The sequence below is a fragment of the Anser cygnoides genome, chromosome 2 (genome assembly GCF_040182565.1).
Source record: "Anser cygnoides isolate HZ-2024a breed goose chromosome 2, Taihu_goose_T2T_genome, whole genome shotgun sequence".
NCBI lineage: Eukaryota > Metazoa > Chordata > Aves > Anseriformes > Anatidae > Anser > Anser cygnoides.
Genome location: NC_089874.1, coordinates 37,972,498 through 37,994,401, shown reverse-complemented (window position 1 = coordinate 37,994,401; position 21,904 = coordinate 37,972,498). Strand labels below are relative to the sequence as shown.

Genomic DNA, 21,904 nt, shown 5'->3' with positions numbered 1-21,904 from the left:
TCTTCTTTTAAGATGACTGAGAGAAGTACAGGAAAATATGCTTTGATGTTGCCTACTTGATACTCTAAGTGACTGAAAATGTCATAGCTATTTCTACTGAATATAAATTATAAGGCAGCTCTGACTTGGATTATTAAAACAGTCTGAGAGATACTTTAAGGAATTTGTGCACATAATGTTACATTTTAATCTCCCAGGGAGGTGAGGGGAAGTGAAATACAGTAAAATAAAATGAAATCTTAGAATAATTTGTCATTGTGTTCAGGATTACAAATTTATGTCTATCCATTTTCATAGGCCTCACATTTGCAAAGCAGCCACTGCCTTAAATTTTGTGGTGTTGAAAATACGCTATTTCATAGTTGGAAAATTTCTAAATGTACTGCATTTGATTCATATTTTAATATTTTCTGTGATAATACTTTGATATTTACTACACATACTAGTTAGCCCTTGATTTGCAAAGCACCTTGTAGGTATTTTTCTATGGTGACTTTTTAAAATTAGGTATGCCAAATGTTACACTGAGGAAGCAGGAAACGGAACCAGACTGGGTTACAAGGGTTGGGTTTAGTGAGGTGAACTATTAAGTTCTTCCTATCCTGAGTTTTCAACTGGGTCCCTAATAGTTCCTATTTTTACCATGCAGGAATCACACTCAGAAAGATTATTGGTTCACATTTTCTTAGCATAACCATGTTGAGTTGCACCTCATGAAAGTAACCCAACCGTAGCTGTAAGCATGAAAAGTGATTAATTGTAATTAAAACAAATGCAATTCAAAAATAAATACAAATTGTGGTGTATCCTGCAAGGTTTATAGGTGGAGCATTTGCAGTACTAGGAAGTCATCCAAAAATAAGATTGTAAGGTTAAGTACTTATTTGAAGTCCATGATTTAATAATACTTTGGCATTTTAATAGTATTGTATTTTGTTGTTGCTATTTGTTTGTTTTTCCTAAGAAAAGCTCTACGCTTTTAACAATCTTTCACAGTGAAAGCGTTACTGGTCTCCAAGTCACAAGGTAGCAAGTAAATCGCTTATGACAAAGCTATGGACAGTTCTTCAATGAGCAAAGAATCACAATTAGATTATACTTTTTCTTTTCAAAGAATTTCATATACTTCCTATTGACCTGTCACGAGGTCTTGGCTAAGACCACTGCATATTATCTTACTTCAGAACTCCCTTGATGATCTCTAGCAAGAACCTGAAAATACTATCATTGAAATATTTAAAAAACGGAACTTTCTGAATCTTTTCATAAATTTTGAGGGAACGAGGTCATTCCAATGTAAAGCCATTAATATCAATATGAATCAAACTCTCCTGTGTAGGCAGGCTCCCATAAAAAACTATCCAGAGACTTCTAGTCACTTGAATTTTATGATACAAAACAAGAAAGATAAGTTAGCTAAAGCACACCTTGGTTCCAAATGAAAACACAACACTGTATCAGTTGAAAGAAAAATCTAGTAAGTGGTACAACAAATTAAAAGTCTTCATCTCTCCTGTGAGGTATACGTATGAGCTAGGAAAATGCATATCAATGCAAATGCTTCAAAGATTATACTTCTCTTCCCACTCTTTCATGTTTACGTAGTATGTTAAGACCTGAAGGAACACAACGTTGTGGATTTTTGATTCAATGTTCTATTGTTTTGATTGCTGTAGTACACACAGAAGAAAGCATGCAGATACCAATGCTTTTCTCAGCTGAATTAGTACTTGGCCAATGTAATGCACTTTCAATGAAGTCAGTGAAACTGTAGTGGTTTAAGTCTTCAGTTACTGACACAATGAAGAACTCCTGTATCCAGTTGCATAATGCCTAATGCAGGTAACTCTCCCATTACATTCAGTGAAAACATAAGCTGGCTAAGGAGGACAAAATCAGACCCATAATTATGACACCAGAGGAAAGGTGAAAGGTCACATTTTGTGCTACCAAGTGATCTTATATGAAGGATGAAGGCTTTAATACCTCCATCAAAGACGTATTTGGATGCAGGGCTCCTGTATGGGTGCTGCAACAACACTGCCATTTTTCCCTCCTTGAAGATGTTGAAGAAATGAAGGACAAGATCAGACTACACTGGTCTGTCCATTTCTTGGCATGGCTAAGACTGGGCATCAAAGGTTCTTCCTTTCTCCTCCAAGATTTCTGAACTAGCACAGAAACAGAAAACTGAAAATCTCGATCAGGAGACTGTAACACATAGTGCTTCTGTAGGTTGTGGGTTTTTTTTGTTTGTTTTTGTGTTTGTTTTTTTTTGGTAATTTTTTGAGCAGTCTATTCTGTAAATTAATTTATCTGCACACAGAATTGTTCATAATTTCACTTACTCTAATTCGTGTTCTTAGTAGACACTACATAATAAGTAAACAAGTCCTGAGATTGTCTTCAATACGCAAAATGGAGCTACCTTAAAATTGCACTTTGACCAACAATTTTCTTCTTCTTGAATGGCTTCAGAAAATAGGACTCTTTGCCTCCTGATTTAAGTAGCTCTCAGTTGTCACTGATTTGATTTACAGAAGAGTTTATTCCAAGAAGTTATGAAAGTAGCCTATACACAGAGTCATAGCATTGAAAGGATTAAGTCAGCTGGAAATTTGTGGAAAGACAGTTACAATAGTTTTGGAAAAACTAATAAAAATTACAGTTGAACAAATAAGCTACATCTGAAAACATTAAGATAAAACCATTGTCACTTAATATTTTTTTTTCTTCCTTAACTATGGATGATAAAAACCAGTCATGGTATCTGTACAACTGAGGACCGTCACAGTCAAACTCAGATTCTGTATGTAGCGTTCCAGTACCAGAAAAACCACCAGGGAAAATACCCGGCGAAGCTGAATATACAATTGAGGCAGCAACACATTTTGTCTTATTTGAATCAGGATGTTATTATTCATTAACCACAACATCAGTACCAGAACTATTAGTATTGCACATAAATTTTTACCGAGACTCAATTCAAAGTAAAAAAACATAAATGCTAAAGTCAGCATTAGATTTTGTAATTAGCACAATTTTTCTGTTTTAATAGTTGGTGATTTAGATAAACCGTTTACGTTGCTGATTTGAATTCACAGAATCACAGAATGGCTGAGGTTGGAAGACTCCTCTGGAGGTATGCAGGTAGGAAGTATTCTTGCTGTTAAAGACTGAGGTAAAGCAGGCATTCAGTACCTCTGCCTTTTCACTGTTATGTGTAAGCAGGTCTCCCATTTCATCCATCAGTTGCCCCCATTTTCCCTAGCCTTCCTTTGATTATCAGTGCGTGTATAGAAGCCCTTCTTGTTGTCTTCGATATCCCCAGCCAGATTCAATTCCATTTCCATTTCAGCTTTCCTAACTTCAGCCCTGAATGCTCAATGTCTCTGTATTCCTCCCAGGTTATCCTGTATTGCTTCTACGCTCTGCATGCTTTTTTTTTGTGCTTGAGTTTGGCCAGGAGCACCCTGTTCACCCATGCAGGCCCCCTGGCATTTTTGCCTTACTTCCTATTCATTAGGATGGACTGCTTTTGAGCTTGAAGGAGGTAATCCTTGAATTCTAAAACCAGCCTTCTTGGGCCCTTCTTCCCTCCAGGGCCTTATCGCACAGGATTCTTCCAAGCAGACCTTTGTAGAGGTCAAAGCCTGCTCTCCTGAAGTTCAGGGTTGTGAGCTTGCTTTTTGCCCTCCTCACTCTCCTCAGGATTCTGAATTCCACCATCTCATGGTCACTGCAGCCGAGTCTGCCTCTGACCTTCACATTTTCAACTTGTTGATGAGCATGAGGTCCAGCAGCGCATCTCTCCTGGTCGGCTCCTCTGTCACTTGGAGGAGGAAGTTATCATCAGTGCACTCTAGGCACCTCCAGGATTGCTCACGTCTTGCTGCGTTGTCCCTTCAACAGACATCAGTGTGGCTGAGGTCCCCCATGTAGGCCAGGGCCTGCAAACGTGAGGCTGCGCTTATCTGTCTGTAGAGGGCCTCATCCCCTTATTCTTCCTGCTCAGATGGCCTGTAACAGACACCCACTATAAAGCCACCTTTACCTGTCCTCCCTTTAATCCTAACTCACAAACTTTCACCTGGCTCCTCAGCAATTCCCAGGCAGAGCTCCGTGCACTCTGGCTGCTTTCTCATGTAACGGGGCAACTCCGCCCTTCATCTTCCCAGCCCACCCTTCCTGAAGAGCCTCTACACCACTGCAGCGCTGCAGTCCTGGGAACCATCCTGCCATGTCTATGTGACCCCCACAGAATCACAGCCCTGCAACTGCACACAGATAACTAAAATGTTTAATGCCCATACAGTGTGTTAGTGTTACTAGTAAAGTCCAGTCACTTAAGGTAGGGACCCCAACATGTTGAGTTCCTACTAAGGATTTGGAGGATTTCGCCACAATGGTGCCTTGTGGGCACTTCCTTGCTTATACTCAAGTGCTGGAAGTGACCCTGTTTTGGGTCCATTTTACTGATTTTGTGATCCCTTCCCGTCACATCACCCTACGCTTTTTTTCTCACTGACCCTGCCTATCAATCCCTCACAGGCTTGTCAGTCACTCTCTCCCATCCCCCTTCATTCTTAGCTTAAAGCCCTGCTTATAAGGTCAGCCACCCTGCCTGCAAAAATAGCTTTGCCCTGCTTAGTGAGGTGGATCCTGTCTCTCCTAAGCAGACAATGATCTGTAAACAGGGTCCCGTGACCGTAGAACAGAAAACCCAGTTGCCAACAACCAAAACTATTTCATTGTTTCAATAAACTGGAAAAATGTGGATTTAGCTGCAACTGGAAGGCTCACACGGCATATGTTTTCTCCTCACATTCCTCAATTCATTTAGCTAAGAGCTAGCCAGCGACGAACCCCCACTGCCACACCAAGCTGGTATAGCAGCACTCAGCGTGACAACGCAGGTCACTTCTTTCTGGACACAGAGAGACCACTCCCATAAACAGCGACAAACTAACAGTATTAGGTTTTGTGTTGGCATGACTGTATAGTGAGGGGTTGCCAAGACATTGTGCCAGTAACTCTTAGCACTACAGAGCTCACAAGATAACTAAGATGAATTCAAGTTCTAAGGAAGACACAAAATTCACTTTTCTTGCATGAACCAGTAAAGAAGAGGCTAAACTCCCCAAAAGTGTTCAATCTGGTAGCCACATAGACCAGAGTTCTGAAAAATAATTCTTCCTATAGTTAGGTCATGCAGATTAAAAACACACTTTTAATTTAATGAAGATGAATAAATTTACTCGGTTGTTTAGGGTTTAAATATGAGCTATTCTAGACATAAAACTAATTGAAGGCTGAATAACTATTCTTCCTACAGTTCATCAGTATTAGAGCATCAGTTTGTACCAGTAAAACTACCATTCCTGAAATTAATGTAATAATAAAACCACAGCTTTGTCTCAATGAGATGCTATAACACAGAAGTTATAACAGAAACCTAGAGAGTAGACGCCTGTTATAAAAATAAGTTGCTTCATTTTCATCGTTTCAAAGTAAGTTTTAAAACATTAGCGAAATACATCTAGTTGTTTAAAGTCAGTTCAATATGTCTACATTATAATAAGTGACAACAAAAAATCATTCTGTTACTTAAATGGCAAATAGCGAGAAATCCCTGACTACCTTAAATGAAATTCTGGTAGTTCTGCTTTCACTGAGGCTGAAGAAAAACTCAGTGTTTCATTGAAATCTTTTCTTGCTTGGCATTTCAAGATAGGTCTTCTTGCTTTAAGAAAATCTTCTAGTACGTACTAACATTCCATGACTTTCTTCACACTTAATTTTTCCACGGGCTACTTAATATGGGTTACAAACACATGCTCCATAGTGGGTATAAATACGTGTAATTTATGAAACAATGTATTATTAGCATGACAGTCCTGACACTAAGACAGATCATTTGCTAATTTCTTACATGATACAAATATTTTTAGAAACAAACTTTTAACAAATAAAAACTTAAAAATTAAGCACCTATTTGAACTACAGAATTCACAGGTCACTTATGGATGAGATATGGATGAGATTAAAAATAAGGAAGACAAACATAGCAGACCTCTAGTTCTCTGAACAAATTCAATAACACAGTTAAAATGTATTCTTGTGTCTTCTGTTCATCTTTTGCAGATATATTCCAGGACTTGTACAGAATACGCACTGCAGTATTTATTGTAGAGAGGAATGATTAACTTTGCTTAACTGCTCTGGAGGGATTAAGTCTCATTAACTCAGAATGTTTTTGCTATGTCGGAGTCTCCAATATTATTTTCACTTTATTGTTCAATCCAACAGCGTATGGGTTGCCTTTCAATCAAACATTGGCCTCCACCCAGTTTTGAACTCAAACCCATACCTTTGCCACCCAAATCAAAGTGACTATTGTGCAATATGTCAGTAAAAACGGGCAAATCAATGCTCCCTACACACACTTTCCAATTGCTGCATGCCTTATAGCTGCTTTTTAATATGACAGCGACTGAGGTTAAATATGTAAGTTTCAATGATTTTTTCATGCCTTCAAATAATTTCATAGAATCACAGAACAGCCCAGAATGCAAGTAACCTTGAAAGATCATTATGTCAAACCTTTTGTGGGAAAAGGGAGTGTAGATGAGATTGCAGAGCACCCTGTCCAAAAGCATCTTGAAAACCTGCAGTGACAGGGATTCTGCCACATCCCTGGGAATGTTGTTCCAGTGATTGATTGCTCTCAGTGTAAAAAATTTTTTTCTTATAGCAAAACAAAACCTCTCCTGCTACAACTTGTACCCGTGGCCCTTCGTCTTCACCAAGTGGCTCCTTGGAAGTGATAGCCTCTGTCCTCTTTGTAGCCAGCCTAGCAGCTCAACTAACATTGTCTAATGTCATGGGAGACAGGATATTTTTTGTGAAGTGGCCCAAGTTATCAGCAACAACATTTTAAATCAGATATTCATTAAAGCCCAACCTTTGATTAGGCATGTGATTAAGACTGGGTTTTCAAGAGGGCTGTCATAAAAAACGCCCAGTGCAGAACTGCGCCTTTTTCAATAATCTTGTTGTTAGCATTACAAAGTTCAAAGTCAAGAAGATACTTTTTGTCTTCAGTTGAAACTGGTCCACAGTTTATAGGGAAGGGATTCTTGTTGGTCTTCATACTGCAGTACGGCCTGTGGCCTCCAGTTCTGCCATGTTTCTAGGTATAGTCTACATAAAGAGAATTTCTAAAAAACAGTCATTGCCAAAAGAAAAAAACAAAAAAGATTACTGTAAATATTGGCACTAGAAGGGCTTTAGCAGCTTCATTATGGGCATGTGAAGAATTTTAAGTAGAACCAGAAAGTCAGAGCAACCAAAATTAAAGTATATAACAGTATCTTATTTACCAATTAAAATACTGATTAGAATACTGATTTGCTATCCAAAATTGCATCAATTCACTTTGAATTAACAATTCACTCCAACACTTACTGGTTGCCTATTTTCTTGTGATTTTTTTTTCAGTTTTTCCCCCTCTTAAAAACTGATGCAGAATTTTTTTCTTCTTTTTCTTCTTATTCACTCTTTGAATTAATTTTTAAACATTCTCCACAGCTGCTGGAGGCAATGTTGTTCAAATCCTTCATAACAGCAGTATAAAAAGATAAAATCATATTGATGACTATCATGACATTTCAGCCTTTTAATAAAGGCTAGGTATAAGGGTCTCTTGCTCTCTCTCATCGCTTCCGCAACAGTGTGACCTTGTCAGGAGTCAGAACATGCTTTGGAAAGATACCATCCCGTGATAGAGATCACCGCACACTGATGTTAGGATCCCACCGATCTCTTCCTCGGCACATAAGATCTTTTTCAAAAGCACCACTTCATTTACCTACTTTCCTACTGGGACCACAGTTCTTCCAAATTCTTACATCTTACAGAGATGTTCCATCTACTGTACAAAAGGAAAGCCCTATCCGTTGAGAAGTGAGGGACAATATAGCCTAAGGTATGTCTCACTTCGCAGAGCAAAATGTCCAGCAGCTACCTGTCCCAGTCTTTAGCAGACAGACTCGTGAAGAAGATGGCAAAACTGAGCCGCAAGTGGCTAAGCAGGCTGCACAAAGCAGGGCAGCCCTTTATTATCAGTGTCACATCGTGAAACTACCACAGTACCAACACTTCTAATCATTGCTGTGTTATCATACAGCTGACATACACATTACTTCCAGTCTATGGCCATATAAATGAAATAAGACTGAGATACTGTCAGAGGTTTCCACTTCAAGCTTTTTCAGACAAATGCATATTACTTTTTTTTTTTGAATTGTAGTAAAGAATACATTAGGTAACAAGCTAACTTTATTGCTTGCTTAAGGACTTACGCATAAGCCTTAGCATCAGGGCTGTAATTTAGAATTCCTAACACGGAATGCGTTGCTTTTTCATGCTAATGCTCTGTTTGTAGTCACACTCCCCAGTTCTACAACGACAGGTGCAAATGTCCTGTAAAATGTGCACAACTTCAGATACCAAGAGCACTGCAAGAGAGCCTATTTCAAAGTGTGTCATGTAAGTCCACTGGGGACTCTAGTTACAAAATCAGAAGGGCCAAAACTCAACTTGAGCTCAATCTGGCTATTGCTATTGAAGACAATAAAAATACATAAACAAGAAAAGGAGGGCTAAGGAGAATCTCCATCCTTTATTGGATGTGGGGGGAAACAGTGAAACACAGAGGTACCTAATGCCTGTGCCTCAGCCTTCAGCAGCAAGACTTGCCAGTCCAACGTTAAAAGTCAGACTAGATGATCTCAGAGGTCTTTTCCAACCTGAATGATTCTGTGATTCTGTGATGCTTGAGCCACACTACAATACCTTCAGCAAAATGTATGTTTACTTGAATATCCACTTTGAACTACAGAGAGATGTGGCAAGAGGCCTGGAAGAGTCCAGACACCTGATTTTAAAAGTTCAATTTGCCCAACGGCCACCCAATTCCGTATGTACTTCAAATCTTACCAAAAAAAAAAAAAAGGATTTATGAAAGTATTTTTCATAAAAACGTATTTTGAAGACACCTGAAGTTCTGTTTCTGTAGAGGCACCTGAATCTTGTCAATGCTAAGCATGTGGACTGAAGGCCCACTGGGATCCACAGCTAAGCACTCCCATGCAAATTGTGGAATTTTTAAAATTAAGAAAATACATGCTCATAAGAAATGGGAAATTCAGAACAATGGCCACGTTGACTGAACCACAAGAGTAATTATTTTTTTAGGCAAAAGTTCATAAGTAATTGGCTGACTAGCACCACTTTCATAAGTGTTATTTCAACATTAAAGTCAAGAAGCTCAGTTCATTTTAATGCTTGGATTGCCTGTGTGGCAAGCTATCTAAGGTCACAGTCTAATGAAATTACTATGGAAATGTTAGCTCTCTCAGTGAACGGCTCATATAAGCTTAAGGCTGAACATAGTCAAGACGGGCTGTTTTTGAAATCATGTCCCAAGACTTTTATTATACAAATCTTTAGATATTTTTTGCTTTTCTCTTTCCTTTCTTCAACTAGAAGCACCCTGACCTAGTAAGCCTTTTCTATCTCTGACTTACGTAATTAGCTGTTAAGCTGAAAGAGCTACCTTTCCAATGCTTTTCTGGAAACTACCCAAGGTCGAAGTAAAATGTCACCTAGGTCAAGAACATTTAGTACTGACCATCTACTAGCTATCCGTTCGCTTTCTGGACATGAACATTAAATTCAAATGTTAACTGTTTACATCTTTATTTCTGGCACCTCTAGAACGTTGATCATCATAGTAAAAATAACTCAATGTAGATCCTACTTTCTGCAACCGAAATTGCATTTTAACTATATATAAAGGACAATATTCACTTTGCTAACTTTACTTTTATTTCCTGAAGCTAATTGATTTCACCACACTTGGGTTTAATATGGGCTTGTTCAGACTCCGTTGTTCTACTGCAAACCATGGATAAGACAGGTATTAAGTACATGCATCAATATAATGCATAAAGAAACTAACAGATGTAATTTTTATCATAACTGGTAACAACCCTATCAGAAGCCCTAACAGAAGAATGTGAAAATGATATTTCTCAAAAATACAACTTTCCAGCCTTATTATCAGGCCCCCAGAACATAAAGAACATGCACAGCAAAAGCTTGAAAGTGACCCAGAAATCCAGAAATCTATGCCAACATATTTTTATAAAATGGCATAGTTCTACAATTATTTTTGGAGGCCTAATGTTATTATTTTGAACATGTGGTTTTGGCAGAAAACTTTTCCAATTTTTGGTTGTTAAAAAAATGTTTGAAAATACTAAATCCAAAACACTGGAAGACAAGAAAGCAGACAAAAAGAAACAAGGCTTCTTTCTCAAGTTTCTAATTTTTAAGCTTTATAATGTATACTTTTGACCTAAACTATGATTTTTGATGCTTTAGGTGTTGGTATTATAGAAAATGAGACAGGATCTCTAGTAAGTTTTCAACATTTGTTTCCAAGGCCCAGTCACATGCACAGATCAGAGTGACAGAACATGCAGCAAGAAGTCAGTATCCAGCACTTGTTATTCTTGGCAGAACTTGCCTAGGAGTCAGAACAGCTGCAAACCTTGTATGGTCCCCTCTCCACAGACACAATCCATGTCATTCTAAAATGTTTCACACAAGTTATCAAATTAAAGTGCTTGCACAGAACAGTTATTGTTAAAATAGTCTACCCTCTGACAGTGATGAACATAGGATGTGGTTTTGTAAATAATGCTAGCAGCTATGCCCAGAGCTTGTAGGTAATCAGTAAAGAGATTCAAGGGTATCTGGATGAAAATAAACAAACAAATAAACACACAAAACAAACAGGATATTATATCATTTGAACCAACGTTTGACAGTTTTCTGGGGTGAATTTGACCAAGCTGTTGAGTGCTACACCTTGTACTGGTCTTCTCATCCAACTATGCTGTTATCTATCTCAGCTGGTATTACCAATACTGTTCAAGATTTGTCCTTCCATGCCTGGATCTATTACAAACAGAAACAAATCTGACAATTCAGAAGAACCCAAAGTGGGTCCTAGCAGCTGAACACCTCCAGGGATGGGGTATCCACAACTTCTCTGGGCAACCTGTTCCAGTGCCTCACTACTCTCATAGTGAAGAATTCCCTCCAAATATTTAGATCTAAATTTACCCTCTTTATCCCAACTCTGTGCTGGGATCCACATTTAATACCAATGTACTCAGAGCATCATTGCTAAACATGTGTATGACCCAAAATACTATGCCTTAGCTCAAGGACCTTGCACACTTGTTCCGAAATAAGTATCAAATCTGTATTTCTGACTAGCAAGCACATGAAAAATCTTTTTTTTACTTTTATATTTATGCACATATATAATAAACATATAGCAGTAGCTTCCTTTCAACCCAATACCTACCTAGTCAGTGAATATATCTGTGAACACACAGTGGACAAGTCCACCTGTATCCAGTTCTTCAGATTCCTTCCTTTAAAAAAAAAAAAAAAAAAAAGAAAGAAAGTCATGGCAAGTTTTAACATAGAACATTTTCTTGAAGAAATCCTTGCTCATAAAAGTTTCTAAGACATCTCAGGCCTACATGATCTTTTGTAGATAGCCCTGAGTAAAATTCCAATGTTCCTACTTGATCCAATGTAAAATCCCTTAAGAGGTGGCTTTCCAGCAACTTTTGGTCTGGAATGCAAGTTATTCTCACAGCCCTGGACAGGGTTTCCAATGCTCAATTTTCAGTTTATGTGCAGCTCTGATGCTACAAGAAACTATTTACAAAAAGGTCTCAAATACAGTAGGTCCTGTTTAATTATGCTGAATGACTCATGCAAGGCCTAAACACTTGAGTTAGCTTAGCCTGGTACCACCATTACAGTACTCACATCCAATTTCCAATGCCTTGTTATTTCTGAGCTCAGCCATTTGTGGCTATTGTCACCTCCAATTATTTTGTTCCTTATGATTCATTTCCAGTCTGTTGTGGCAACTGTGTGGGTACCTACATTTGGAAAACTGCAGGCACAACAGTTATGAACACTCAGATTTTCAGAGAAAGTTTCTCCCTTCAAGCAGATACCTCACATAATTCTGATCAACAAGGCTGTGGAATGAAGGACACGAAAGAGGCCGTGTAAACATTCATTCAGCCAATTCAGTTAACCAAGGATTTTCTGAACAAGTAATTTATGCTTCCACTAAATAAACAAAGATGAAGGCCAAATTTTAGAACGGTTTTGTTATTACATGATACTACAGATTTGTTAATCAACATGAATTAGTTAGTGGCTGATCTTTTGTATTGCTAGATTAAAAGCCAGAAATGATACACTAAACTGAACATGCCAAGTTTAAGACAGCAAGACCTTGACGCTCTCACACTCTCAAAGACTGAGTGACAGTCTCCCTGGCCACCACCCCAGCCACACATCCCATCTTTCTTGGGACTCTAGTAGTGGTCAAACAGTTGTGCAATGAGTTGGATAAGCCTGCTTGTCCTACTGAAAATTAATTAATTAACTAACCCTTAACAAAGGGTTAGTTTTCAGCAAGCTGGTCCTGCAAGTGTATAATCACAACTGCAAGAACACAGTTAAGAGATGAAAGGGAGACTGGAATTGCTCTTTTTGGCAGCAGCATTGTGTTAGATCAGCTTAAATTGATCATGAAGCAGCACCCAGAGTATTGGAGCGAAATAGCTGTAGTCTTGTGCTTTTTTAGTTTGTTTGCTTGTTGTTTTTCATTTTTGTTTTCAAACCTGACAAAAGGCATTGCTTAACTTTTCTTAAGTCAACTGCCACACCAACAGGGGACACCACTCACTTGTCTTGACACAAATATCCCTGACATCAGTTCTCCTCACTAAAGAAAGTATTTTAGAAACAGAAAATAAAATGGAGACTTTTTTTTTTTAAGAAATATAACTTGTGAAATTGTGGACACATTTTGTATACAACGACACTCAGAAGTATAAGCAATCTGCTTTGGTCTCCGACACTCCATCCCCTCTTATTTGGTCTTAGATGTCCTTCCTTATTCTATAATTGAAATAATTTCACGGGTAGAAATAATGTTCATAGATACAACAGATACAATGTGATTTACTGTACCATTAATTCAAAACGTATGGACCATGCTGTATTGCAAACTGAAGAGACTAAACCAAATTAAACCAAACTAAAAATGTTTGATGACGATATCTTTTTGTTCTAACTCAAACAGCACAGGAAAGTTGCCAATCTAATAATTCACCTCAACAAAGAAATTTCTGATCATTCTGGCAATGAAAGTTGACAGTGTGAAAGTTTCCTCCAGTACATTCAATATTACTTAATTTCCATAATTAAAGCAGATAAATTATGCCATTTATTTTTTTATTAAAATCAGAAAACTAAACTTGAGAAAGTGCCACTAATGTAACACAAAAATAGATGGCATAACATAATGACTAAAAACTGGAAAAGATTCTTGTTCTGATTTTGTTTTCCCACCAATATATAATACGATTTTTGAAAGGAAAAAAAAAATCATCAAGTTCTGGCAAAAACGCTAAAACAAAGATTTACTACCCAATTTGCAAGTAGTTTAGTATCCTAATATATATATTTAGATCCAAATATACATTCCAGCAAAGATACTGCAAATGAAACTCATTCAAAAGTTAATTAAGGCTTCTCTACACACGGAACTGTTCCTGATTAATTCCATATGGAGCCATTCTGATTACAGAAGTGCCTCATTCCATTTTAGTTAAAAATGAGCTGGTTTGTTCTGGAATGAGAGTGCCCGTACATGGAATTAATCAGAATCATTTGTAGACTATTTTAATTACTTGTGACCAAACAGGATTAAAAAAAAAAACAGAGTGCATTTGTATAATGCAGACTTTAATTCACGTGAAGTTTTGTGCTGGCCTAATTGTTATCTGGAAGGATCAATTTGTAAGAGTGCTATCTTAAATAAAATACCTGATCAAAAAATACTCATTAGTAACAAGTGATATTTCATCCTTTTTCAATAGGTATAGTTCAAAAAAAAAGTATATCAGAGGAAATACACCATAGCGAAAAGCCACGTGTTTCTGCAGAGGGCTTCTAAGCGTCAGGGGCTGTGATGTGAGAGCACAGACACCTACACACAATCTGGTCTTATTTCAGGGTCAGGACTGTTTCATAGTCCAGGCTAACTGCATGATAAAAACTACACGAGAAGATGGCACACAGGACTGGAACCTCTCTGTTTTCCTCGGTCTTGGGCAATAAAGGAGCTCGTATACCAGTCAGAGCAAAGCTCCTGCCCCAGCAGTTGTCATCATGCATATCATCTTGGCTTTTTCCTCACACAAAGGATGGAGTGAGACGCCTCAGCACGTTAGTGTTGAAATGGAAGGGGACAACAACAACAAGAAAATGCCCACAGAGAAGCTTTCCAGGAAGGGTTTCAGAGCGATTAGGCCACAAGACCAGCATCGTTGGTAACAGGACAATACCACCACCTAATATTTTTGTCATAACATATGTCTAGACTGACAATACTTTTCTAAGACTGGTATATAGCCCGTTACCAGTACTTGCCATTTCTGTTCTTTGTTTTCTTTGACTCGAACATTTTTGAATGGTTGAAAAGTAACAATTTTGGCTGTCTGTTCAGATGACTTGTCACCAAATGGTATTGTGATACTGTGGAGGAAAAAAAAAGGAATTTTAAGTACACTTTGATTTTTATAACCCTATACACATCACCTCCGTAAGAGATACACCGCAATGATAATCTCTTTTGTAGTCAATATTCTATGGATTTCTTATTCATGATTTAAATTTATGATGTTCACCTACTAGATTAAAAAAATGTGAAGGATTTGAAAAATTGTCTCTCTAAAATCAAATTATGAGTGGGGAAGTACACTTTGCAGGCAGTTAATAAAGACAAAATGTAGAATAACCTTTTTACATTTATAAAAGTGACATAACCAGTACAATCTGAACATATTTGTTGGCTTCCTTTGGCACAAGTATGTTTCAGAAGCTATTATCCAAAAGAATTCTAGCTGCTTTAGAAAACACGCTTAGTTATTAAGTTTGCAAAAATATTTTGTAGGGTTTACTTACACAATACAAATTTTTGGTATAGATATACTTGCTATGCAGACTGAGCATAACCCTTTTTCCTGGCAGCATATGCATTTCAGCTGGAACTTCTAGTGAAAATAGTTACAAGAAACAAGTTTCTTCGTTAACACACCTTGTTTCTCCTCTAGTGGAACACTGCTTATTGAAGCAAACAGCTCTTTCAACCCTTTTGTCATGTAGACAGCAGTTGTGTCTGCAGCACAAGGGTAGCTTTCCCAGCAAACCTTTTAAATTGTAGACACTCATATGCAAATAATCCCCAACTATTCAGCACAGCTCTGTAAAAAGTCTGTAGTTATTGGTTTCAAAGCTGTAAAAGAGCTCTCTGGATGTGCTACTAACTCTGGAATAACCAATGAGACTTCAAATATCCTGCAGTTAACTGTTTGATCCTTTGTGCAAGAAAGGAGAACACAAACCAGAAATGCTGTGTTTACTGTAAATATGTCATTCTGCTACTGAGCTCAGTAGGTGCTAAATATCATTTATTGTCCTCTTCTTTCTCATTTCAGTCAGGACTAAGTGAACCTAACAGCATCTACAAATACATTCATGCGGCCCCATACCATACCAAATGCTGCTCTTTTGTGACTAGGGAAAGGTTTTGGGTGACTCAGAACATGTGTGACATCTTCCTAAGTGAGCCTGAAGCTTTAATCCCTGCTCCAGCAGGCAGGAAGAGTCCTGCAGTGAGCTGATGGGGCAGCAGAAAAGGTTCAAACATGTGTTATAAGCTCTTTTACTCTACGTATGAATAAGCTATTTTGCTTCCACAAACAGAATGTGGGTTCTTACCTGCTATCTGCAAATAGGGCTGTCAGCACTGATGTAAGGAAATCAGTGCTGAGTATTTATATCAATAAGCAGTTTCCCTTCTAGGAGCAAAAGTGGCAAAGATCCACTCCTGGTTCTTTCAATTTCTTCTTCGCAGTGTCAACACTTAGCTTAGAAAATTTGGCGAAAGGTATATAATTAATATAAGTTTGCAGAAATATAAAGGAATACCAGACCCAGCAGGCAGAGTTCAGTGCAGTAGGTGTCTCATAATCTTCACCTATAAATCAGGATCAAGAGGTCTGAGAGATCAAAAGATACAGAAGACTTTAAGCCATAGCTGGAAACTGCCTGAAATCAGAAAGATTTGTCCAAGCTTCAAAAGGTGAGTGGTCCTGCAGATTGTACATACAAAGTTATCTTTTTAGGGTTTCCCAACTCTATACACCAGGCATGCATATAAGATTGCAGCCCACTATTTCAGTCATGTCACATGTGATTTTTCATCTACGGTAAGAAATAATCTAAGAAGCGCAGAGTATTTACAACACATACTATAAAAAACATTTTGAATTAAAATTTTGTACGAGAGGCTTAAAAGTACCACTACCCCTTTCTTCTGTCCTTTTCAGCAGATAATTAATGTTTGTAACAATGAAAAATGATTAACACCACACTCTTAGTTTTATTTCATCAAACATAAAATGCGAAGTCTGTGGAATTCCTTGCTTTGCTGAGGTCTTGGTTGCAATTTAAGCAATAGTCATAAGCAAAATGGTATCTTTGGACTGAGAGGCGTAAGAGGAGAAATATTTTAGTTCTCAGTATTACTGCTCCATGGGGGTATTTCTAGTGTTTCTCCAAAAAGAACTATCCACAGTATGTAGTATATGACGTGAGCACCCATTAGGCTTAGAAGCCGACTGAAATCTTTCAGGAGCCAACAGCTGGGCAAAAGATGTGTTAAATCAGGGCCAAGGCAGACGGCTGAGCCAGTTCTCTGAGCCCCGGGTGTGTTTCCATCAAGGCTGGCACCCCACTTTAGAATATTTAGAAAACCATTAAAAGATGCTGCTTTTCCTCCTCCTTTCTTCTATAGCATATGGAAGGGTGATGCTCTGCAAGGAAGTGCCAAGATGACATTAGTAATGCCATCATACTTGGTGAAACCTGTGTGCGTTGAACATTACTTATTTCCCTGTTTTAGCTTCTACATCCTGCTCATTTGACACGAGGTACCATCTAAAGTGAAAAACCCTGAAGAAAGGGACACCGTAAGCACCTCACACACCTTAACGAGCTCAAGGAAGAGAAGTTTTTAGTGTCTGCAGGGTTACACAAGAGGCAGAAGAGCCTGCAGCACACCTAAGAAACTAATGAGAAAATCTGACAGAGACTCTGACTCCTCTTGCAATGCGAAAAAAAAAAAAACAAACACAAAACCTTCTTCCTAAAAACTAGGGGCAATGCGTACAATTTGTTACAATTCCGGGCAGCCCTTGTCTGTCTGTTCAGTTCCACTCAGTTCAGAGGCTTCTCGGGTCTAAAAGCTGATGGAGCATGGAAACAAGGACTTGGACAGGCTAGACTGCTTAAATATATATATATATACACACATATATATATTCTGTCTTATTTAGTCTTTTTTTTTTCTTTTATTCTTTAATAAAAATAAAATCATTTGTCCTGTTTAATCACCAGTTCAAATAAAAGCACTCTTTTGGTCTTCAAGACCTTTTTAACCCTTGGGGAACTCATTTGAAGGAAGAGACCTGCATGTGCCTACTTCTCCGTGGTCTTGTCACACTTCTGCAATTCCCGATTTCTGTTCTGGAGTGCAGCACGACACCTTGGGCCTGAAATGGCTGGGCAGCTCGGTGCTGCTGGCTGCATGCTGCAGCTGAGGCCTTGCAAAAAGGCACGTGAGCTGGCACACGGGGAGGCCAAGCAGTTCACACACGGGCAGCAGCCGCTGCCCTGAGAGAGGCTGAGCAAGCCAAGGGCTGGCTGCTGTCGCCTGCCCCGAAAGGCTGCTGGCCTGAGGACAGTCAGGGCATTTCAGTCTGGGAGCCAGACAACTGGAGGTAGCTATGACAAAGGTCTATAAAGCCATGAATGGCAGCAGAAAGGTGAAAAAAGGGCAAACCAAGGCTTTTAAGTCACAAACGAGATGGAGCTAATTAAATTATTGGGAAAAAAGCTTAAACAAACAAGTACTTTCTCCAACCAACGCCTATTTACCTAGGGGAACTCAGTGCCAAAGTACTGTGCAGGCCTATGCCTAAGTTGGGTTCAAAAAGCAGCCAGAAAAATTTACAGGAAAAATCATCAAGTTTTATCAAATACAGTAATGAAGGGGCTTCAAGAAATGGTTTTGTGGTGGCCAAACACAAGGGGAAAGTACAAGCAAGAAGAACCACTCTGTGCTGGCCCTGTCTTTACATCCTCCCCCTAAGCACTCCTGCGGGCTTTTAGGAACAAAGACACTTACTTGGAGGGACATCTGATCTGACCACGCAGAACCATTTTTAAATATTCTTGTATAATTCACTTGTATAATTCATTCTTAAAAGATATTTGGATGAAGAACATTACGTACCTGTACAACACATTAATTTTTGTCACAGTCATGCTACATGCCGTAGTACAAACTGAAGCATGTATCAGTGTGCCTTCCTACAGCAGCAAAGTTATTCAGGTTAAAATTTAATTAAATAGTCAGAAGTTAAATGCCTAAAAGCTAACCACAATGAACTGTTAGCCTTAAATATACCCTCAACCACAGAGCTATGATTTCAGCATTGCCCCAGCTGAGATTATTGGTATCTCAAGTATGCAAGGGTTAGATGCTAGCCCTTTATTAGGTTAGATACTAACCCCTGCATTACTGTGTGCCTATTGTATCGAGTTAAATTCATTATCAGGCTAATTAAAGTGTTCTAAAATAATGCAGTTTCAAGAAAAACAACCCCCAAAGGAATTCCCCTACCAAGTCAATGAATTAATGTTCAAAATAATGTTGTCATTTCCATCCAAGTCAAGGAGAAAAGGTAATTTTACAGAGATTTTATACATGCAGACATTTACTGCATCTTTTAAAAAATCCGTATTTGTGTTGCATTACTTCCTGCAGAGTTAGAAAAAAACACTCAGCCAATGATCCACTACATTTCAATGGATTTTACTGTGCTGGTAAAAACACAGATTCTGTTAGCTCACTGAAGTCAGTGGAAATTCTACTAATGATTCCAGTGTGAGTTTAAACAGCATGCCTTTTTTTTCCCACCTAATATTCATGTTCATCAAAACAACATTATTGTATATCCCTTTAAACAGCTACTGGGATGCAAACGGCAGTAAAGGAACTACATACAGCAGCTCCTTTAAAGCTGACTGTGAAATGCATGGCACATTTTCTTGTGCCATCAGAAACTCATCAAACAGACATTCAAAACCTATTTGGTAAAATCAGCACCCTTTTCTTAAGCCAGCTTCCCTAGCTGTCTAAAAGTCAGAAACCCCTTCTACTGTTCTTAAGCTAGTAGCTTGCATATCTCTTATGTCCTTGTTTTCATGTTCATGTTTTCATTTCCTAAAAGCAGTTGGATATTTTAGGTTTGACGAAATGGAACTGGGAGGAGTGGCAGATATACCAGAGGGTCGTGCTGGCATCCAGAGGGAACATCCAGAGGGAAGATCCAGAGGGAACAGGATGAAGGGTTCTGAAATGAACCTCAAAAAGTACAAAAAGAAGTGAAAAAGTGTGAAAACCTGCACCTGGGGAGGAACAATGCCAGGCACCAGGACGTGCTGGTGTAAACCTGGCTGGAAAGCAGCTTTGTAGGAAAGGTCCCTGGGGTCCTGGCGGACAGCAAGTTGAACATGAGTCAGCAATATTGCCCTTGCCACAAAGATAATTTAACGGCATCCTGGATCGCATTAGGTAAAGCATCGCCAGCAGGTCGAGGGAGGTGATCCTTCCCCTCTGCTCACCACTGTCTAAGTCATGCCTGGAGAGCTGGCTCCAGTTCTGTGTGCTCACAAGAGAGATGTGGACACACTGGAGAGAGCTTGATGCAGGGCCACCAAGATGATGAAGGGACTGGAGCATCCTTCCTTTGAGGAAAGGCAGAGAGACCTGGGACTGTTTTAGCTTAAAGAGAAGGCTCAGGGCGATCTTATCAAAGTCTGCAAATACAGGGAGAGTACAAAAACAGGCTCTTCTCACTGGTGCCCAGTAACAGAACAAGGGGCAGGGGGCACAAAGTGGAACATGGGAAGCAGCATCTGAATATCAGGAAACACTTTTTCACTGCGCAGGTGACCGAGTGCTGGCACAGATTGCCCAGAGAGGTTGAGGAGCCTCCCTCCTTGAGATATTCAAAAGCCACCTGGACATGCTCCAGGGCAACCTGCTCTGGGCATCCTGGCTTGAGCAGGGGGGGTTGGATCTGAGGACCCTGAGGTCCCTTCCCACCTCAACCGTTCTGTGTTTCTGTTTACAAAAATACTCAAGAAAAGCTCTCAATTCTCAAAAAGAGGTCTCAAAACTATCTTGCTATCTAAAAGGTAAAGGATTTTTTTTTAAATAGTATTTGCAGCACCACTTCCAGAACAGTGATCTTCCACTTAACAGCAAACAAGAGGTAATTGCTCCTTCAGAATGCTTCTAGTTAGGGCCATAAAAGAGGTGTAAAGAAGGTAGCCGCTTCCCTTCCCCCGCTAAAAAGGAAACAAAACCCAAAAAAACAACCTGGTTTCTGCTCTATTTTAGAGTATTCAGATTAGTTTTAGTTTCAGGAGTTATTAAAAACAGAATTACTCTTTTTGTGCTTAAGAGATTGCGTACTAAACCTGTTGCCACTCTTGAGATCAAGTATGAATCTATGAGTTATATAATATTTTCCCTTCATTGTTGTACTTTTTCAAGGCTCTCAGCCATTTCAAGCAAAAATGGAAAAGATCTGATACGGCACTGTAGAGCATACTGTATTGTTGAGCACCTCTTTTTTTTTTTTCCACAACGAGGGTGGTGAGAGACTGGAACACGTTGCCCGGAGAAGCTGTAGGTGCCCCATCACTGGAAGCGTGTGATTACTGTCAGGCCGGACAGAGCTCTGAGCAATCTGCTCTAGTGAAAGATATCCTTGCCCAAGGCAGGGTGGTTGGACTAGATGATCTGTAAGGTCCCTTCCAACCCAGCCCATTCTGAGATTCTATACTTAGGTAAAAGGACATTAGATGTATGAAAGCCTATGTAATGTGTTTACCTTTAGCTAATACAGTAACCCCACTAGCTTTATCAAAATCCCTCATACCATGAACATAAATACATCTTTTTTTGATATGGGCTTTGTTATCGGTATTACCTAAACCAACTCTGGGTCCAGGCGTATCTAGTGCAGCAGTCTACTTTTGACCATTAGTATCAGCATCTGAAAAAGGTGCACATTTGGTACATTTTAAAAAATGACACAAGTATTAGAACAAATAAAATCACATGTGAAAAAATGGCCTGCTTGTTTTATGCACTCCAGTTGATCGGTTTAGGTTTGGATTTTTTTTTCTCCTTATTCATTCAAGTCTTGACACTTCGAAAGAGTTAGTAAGCTGGCATAGTCAACAGTTTGTCACAACATCCACATTCTCTCCCTGAAGCTTCCCAAAACCTAGATCTCAACAGAAGAAAGCAATGGTAGGTATAGACAAACACTTAAAACCGACTTTGAGGCCAGTAGAAGCACGTTATTGCCATAGAAACAGGCCATCTTCCATAGATGTTTCCTTCTACAGAGGCCCTAAGTGACTAGTGAAGAGAACGGGCTGGTTTTCAGCACATGCACTGAGGCGTAATGGCAACAGCTTGGAGTATCCACGGAACATTGCCTCATGAAAACGTCGGTAAAACGCTTCAGCTGTCCCTCACCACCTCGGCCGCCCCCAAGCCCCCAGCCCCCCAGGGACCGGC

At 39.1% G+C, this 21,904-nt stretch overlaps 1 protein-coding gene and 1 long non-coding RNA gene across 7 annotated transcripts in view; one reads left to right on the top strand and one right to left on the bottom strand.

The window, feature by feature from the left end:
• Positions 1–8,938: 8,938 nt before the first annotated feature.
• The window catches only part of LOC106030260 (uncharacterized), a 14,620-nt gene continuing 1,654 nt past the window's right edge, over positions 8,939–21,904 (bottom strand). For 2 of the 6 annotated variants that reach the window (XR_010829209.1, XR_010829208.1), the window contains exons 2-6: positions 21,306–21,371; positions 15,958–18,612; positions 14,604–14,712; positions 11,444–11,509; positions 8,939–11,028 (exon numbers count right to left, since the gene is read on the bottom strand). This is a non-coding gene — a long non-coding RNA (uncharacterized lncRNA). The remainder of the gene's footprint in view (positions 11,029–11,443; positions 11,510–14,603; positions 14,713–15,957; positions 18,613–21,305; positions 21,372–21,904) is intronic. The other 4 variants (XR_007165673.2, XR_007165674.2, XR_010829210.1 and 1 more) reach the window with 4 other exon arrangements.
• DAZL (deleted in azoospermia like) overlaps positions 21,774–21,904 on the top strand; it is a 17,994-nt gene continuing 17,863 nt past the window's right edge. The window contains exon 1 of the mRNA XM_048070306.1: positions 21,774–21,833. Within this exon, the coding sequence (XP_047926263.1) occupies positions 21,789–21,833 (45 nt within the window). The 5' untranslated portion in view covers positions 21,774–21,788. The remainder of the gene's footprint in view (positions 21,834–21,904) is intronic.